The 4,381-nt window shown below is 36.6% G+C and overlaps 1 protein-coding gene across 2 annotated transcripts; it reads left to right on the forward strand.

The window, feature by feature from the left end:
- Window positions 1-441: 441 nt before the first annotated feature.
- LOC116019004 (RNA-binding protein 2-like) lies at window positions 442-4,140 on the forward strand. Of its 2 annotated transcripts, none has more exons than XM_031259066.1 (7): window positions 442-577; window positions 663-745; window positions 2,348-2,481; window positions 2,566-2,881; window positions 2,997-3,058; window positions 3,165-3,246; window positions 3,788-4,140. In XM_031259066.1, the coding sequence occupies exons 2-7, from the start codon at window positions 667-669 to the stop codon at window positions 3,895-3,897; spliced, it is 783 nt and encodes a 260-aa protein (XP_031114926.1). In that variant the 5' UTR covers window positions 442-577; window positions 663-666; the 3' UTR covers window positions 3,898-4,140. The 2 variants fall into 2 exon arrangements, with proteins under 2 accessions (XP_031114926.1, XP_031114927.1); XM_031259067.1 differs by having other exon boundaries at window positions 451-577; window positions 667-745.
- The last annotated feature ends 241 nt before the right edge of the window (window positions 4,141-4,381 follow it).

The raw sequence follows: 4,381 nt of genomic DNA on the forward strand, positions 1-4,381 counted from the left end.
ACTAACTTAAAAAAGAATAGAGGGAAGAGATATGAAAAATAAAGAATTTAAAATATGTTTTCCACTTTAAAAATTATGAAGACATTTTTCACCAAATTAAAATTTTTTCCGTTGAAGATTAACCAAAATAAATAGTTTTCTTTAACTTCATTTTCTTATAGTATGAAAAATTGAAAATACTAAAAATTTTAAAAATGATTTTTTTTAGTACTTCGGACTCTGTTACAATATAATATTGCCTACTGAAGTACAAAAAAGTCAACAGTTATCTCTACTGAGACGTGAAAGTGTAAATCGAGACATTGAGTGCTACTAAACCACAAAGTTTTTTGTCTCAAAAATAACTTTTGAAAGTTATTTTCAAGATTTCTTGATACTAAAATAAAGTATGCTATCCCTGCCACATGGAAATATGTTAAAACCGCTTGCAATATGTCGCTATTTATTGGTGGTTCTTTCGCATCCTCACGGTGTATGATACATCTCAATGCACCGGAAACTTCCATAAAATCCATCAACCTCGCCCAAATCTCCCTGATCGATACCGCGCGTTGAGCAGAAGGGTGATCAGAGCTAGGTTTTCCCTCTACAGCCCCCTTCAGTGTATAATACATATATATATGATCTATGAATTGATGATTTAGTAATTGTTTGTCTATAAGGGAGATGGGGGATGCGTACTGGAATCGACAAGCGCCCATGCATCAACCAGCAGGATTGGTCAAACGGCCTCGTTCTGACTATGGTACAGTTTTAGCGCATTCAATTTTGGGGTGGGGGTTGGGGGAGGGGGGATTTTATTTTATTACCGATTTTTTTCTATAAATAGAGCTTTGAATTGTATAGCATATGATAGTCTGAGGAGTGAGGAAGGGGTTACTGGTAAACGGACTGCCACTAAGTATTTCTGGAATGAGTAATGGATTACTTAACTGCAATGGATTGTTGTGTAACTCTGTAAACTCTAAGTTGTTCTAGCATGAACATTTGTAATATTTAGTTAAAGCTTTAAGTACTCTGGGTTTGATTAGTTAATTATGAAAGTCTAAATGGACTGGGATTGAGGTAGAATGTCATGACTCATGAATGCTTGAGAGCTTGCCAATTTTTTCAGAGACCAAGTAAAAATGTTCTAATAAATGAGCAGTAGAAAGTGTGTACATCACTTGGAACTTTATGGAACATAATTTCTTTTCTTTTTTGTTTTTGTTTTTGTTTTTGTTTTTGTTTTTTGTTTTTTGTTTTTTTGTTTTTTTTTGTTTTTTGTTTTTTGTTTTTTGTTTTTTGTTTTTGTTTTTTGTTTTTTTTTTTTTTTGTTTTTTTTCTTTTCTTTTCTTTCCATTCCTCTTATCTTATTCTATTTTGGTGTAGTGTGAAATTTACTCTTCAGCCATGATGATATCCTATTTACTCATGTGACTTTGAGTTTAGTCTAATATTTATCGTGTGGTGTTCTAAATCTATATACTATTCTTTCTCTTTAATTATATACATAATTGAGAAACTTTGCTATGAATACCCTGATAATTTTTTCAGTCTGTTAAATTGTCTGGTATACCCAGCTAGTGTTTGATGATGCAAGTTCTCTTAAAATCATAACATTAGAAATTAGAAATTAGAAATTAGAAATTCGAAATAGGAAGATAATTGAATGATTTGGCTAGAAGTGCAGCTGCTATGAATGGGTAATGATTCAAGTTCTATTGACGTAGTAACACTAGAAATGGAATTATCGTACTGTGGTTAGTTGATTAGAAGTGCAGTTGCTATAAATTGGTGAATAGATTTGCTAGGTTGAAACATTGCTTGGTTGCAGGTGTCATCATATTTCTGCAAAATGAGGACCTGCTGGCTCAAAAATACCTGAGTTCTTCAAATCCTGTTTCCTTATTAGAAAAAAAGGTTTCCATTTTTGTCAGATCCAATTAGGAGAAAAATATCACAACCACGCTGTTGCTGATTGATTAGTGCAACAGAATCTGCATAACAGTTACACTTGATCCTGAAGTTGGCAGTCAAATATTTTAACATCACCTCATTTCCATATTTTTCTAACATGATAATAACATTTCATTGATAACTGGCCCTGTACTGCTTGGGGATTTATGATTTATTTTTTTCCTTTAATGTGGATTGGATACTACATAAATAGCTAGTATATGAATGCCTCAGTCTCTGTTTGTTATGTCTGCTTGTAATATGCTCTGTTTGCATATATATAAATTGGGAAAAATGTGAATTTGTTAAGTGCTAGTGCATGCAATCCTATGTCTGCATGAAATTCTGAACTTATTCTAAGCCATTTTCTAATATGCTGTAACTCTAAATCACTTCTATCAATTCATAGATATTACGCCACCAACAATGCCTGTGGCTCCGGACATGCATAATTATTTTGCACGGGATGATGATCGTGGCATGACTAGGATAAAGGATACACAGACAATTGGATCAGCATATGATCGTTATCTTCAGAGTTCGGTAATCCCAAATACTTACTATTGCATTCCCTTTGCTCAATTGGACCTATAATTGTACTCAGTATTATGATGTTGCCTTTTATAGCATGTTTCTTCTTTCTCTTCTGGAGAAACTAGTAACTATAAAGGAGTTGGAGTTGGAGTTGGAGCTGGAGTTGGGTTGGGAAGAGTAGGAGGAGGTGATGTGATGCCTGGCCTTGCAGCACGTGATCCTGTTGCTACGGCTCGGGGTGCTGTTGCACCAGAACTAGTAACAAATGGCAGAGGTATGGGATATGTCGGTCGTTTGCCTGTGGATGCAATTGCTAGACCTCGTGAAACATTACCTCTGCCTCCTGATGCATCAAGCACACTATATGTTGAGGGGCTTCCCCCTGACAGCACTAGAAGAGAAGTTGCACGTATCCTTTTAGATGCTAAAAGAGAAAGCAATGAATGGATACGTATTTACCTTTACAGAGTATTTGTCTTGAATGTGCTTTTCTTCCTTGCTTTTCTTCCTTAACCCTACTATAGATATATTTCGCCCTTTTGTGGGCTACAAAGAAGTCAGACTTGTTAGGAAGGAGAGCAAACACGTATGTCAATCATCATTTTCTAACCCATACAGCCATCCGCCATTTTATTCCTTTGTTCTCGAGTTTAGTCTCCCAATTGTCATTACTAATAAGACTTCTTTTCCAGCGTGGTGGAGATCCTCTTGTTCTTTGTTTTGTGGATTTTGTAGATGCAGCCTGTGCGGCCACTGCTTTGAGTGCTCTGCAAGGTGATCCATTTAAGTTCTAAGATTCAATTATTGTTGGTGGCATTTAAAATATAATTTTATGAAGATATTATAGTTACTAAGCTATTTATGGAGTGCAGTTAATGGTTAATGGGGAATATACAAGGCATAATGGTGATACTAGAGCATATTATCTTTTCCCCCCAAAAGGTTGAATCCCCAACCCCAAGGGCCCCCCATAGAGTATTTGGGAGGATATAAATTACGGTAACTTAGTGGCCTAGCAAATAGGGTCAAATGTCGGTGCGCACAAAGGGATATGTCCACTTTAGGCATAATTCCCACATTGCTGCTGCCGAGTTTCGAACTTTGGTCTTCTCTCTCAAATACTGCCTACTAGAGCATATTTTGTTTAAATAATCTGTAGTATGATATTCACTCTACTCTCATCCACGTGCATGTGAACATAGTGAGATTAAGAGGGAAAAGTAGTGCCAGGATGAATCATCAATTCCTCATCCATCTTATTTAGGTACTTCATTAGGCATGATATGAATACTTTTTGTTGTGGCTGGCTTGCCAGGATATAAGATGGATGAACATGACCCCGATTCACCCTACTTGCGGCTACAATTCTCCAAGTACCCAGGCGCGAGATCAGGAGGCTCTGGAAACCGTGGCAAGCAGCGATAAAGACAGCAGACCTAACTATTTGTATTAATGCTTAACACCCCACACCGCACCACACTGAATATGGGACTTGCAGTCTTAGAGAGATTTTTGAACCACGTTTAGCCAATTTCACACAATTCTATCCTTGTTAGGCTTTTAGATGGAATCACAGTGCTTCTTTTTCTTTCATCTCTAGCCAGCAGAGTGTATGTTGTATACTAGTTTTTTGTCAATGAGATTATTTTTGTTGGTAATTTTTTTAAATCTGAATTTTGTTGAATCATGGTCCGACGTGAAAATAAGATTTTGTGTGTGGGGGTGGGGTGGGGGGATGGGAGGCTGAGTGTAATTTTTTAAGTCAACAAAAACATGTTTCCCTTTGGTCATGTTTTGTGAAGTACCACCTAACTAGACTTGGCAATTCGTGTATATAGGTTCGTTAACGGGCCGACACGGTAACGACACGAACACGATAAGGCTAAACACAGACACGACATGTTAAGGT

This window comes from Ipomoea triloba, chromosome 5 (assembly GCF_003576645.1).
Source record: "Ipomoea triloba cultivar NCNSP0323 chromosome 5, ASM357664v1".
Taxonomy (NCBI): Eukaryota; Viridiplantae; Streptophyta; class Magnoliopsida; order Solanales; family Convolvulaceae; genus Ipomoea; species Ipomoea triloba.

Bases quoted from the DNA above. Each gene is read 5' to 3' on its own strand.
- LOC116019004 (XM_031259066.1), top strand. From the start codon at position 667: ATGGGGGATGCGTACTGGAATCGACAAGCGCCCATGCATCAACCAGCA. The intron at 746-2,347 runs GTACAGTTTTAG...ATCAATTCATAG, and splicing joins ACGGCCTCGTTCTGACTATG to ATATTACGCCACCAACAATG. The intron at 3,059-3,164 runs GTATGTCAATCA...CTTCTTTTCCAG, and splicing joins TTAGGAAGGAGAGCAAACAC to CGTGGTGGAGATCCTCTTGT.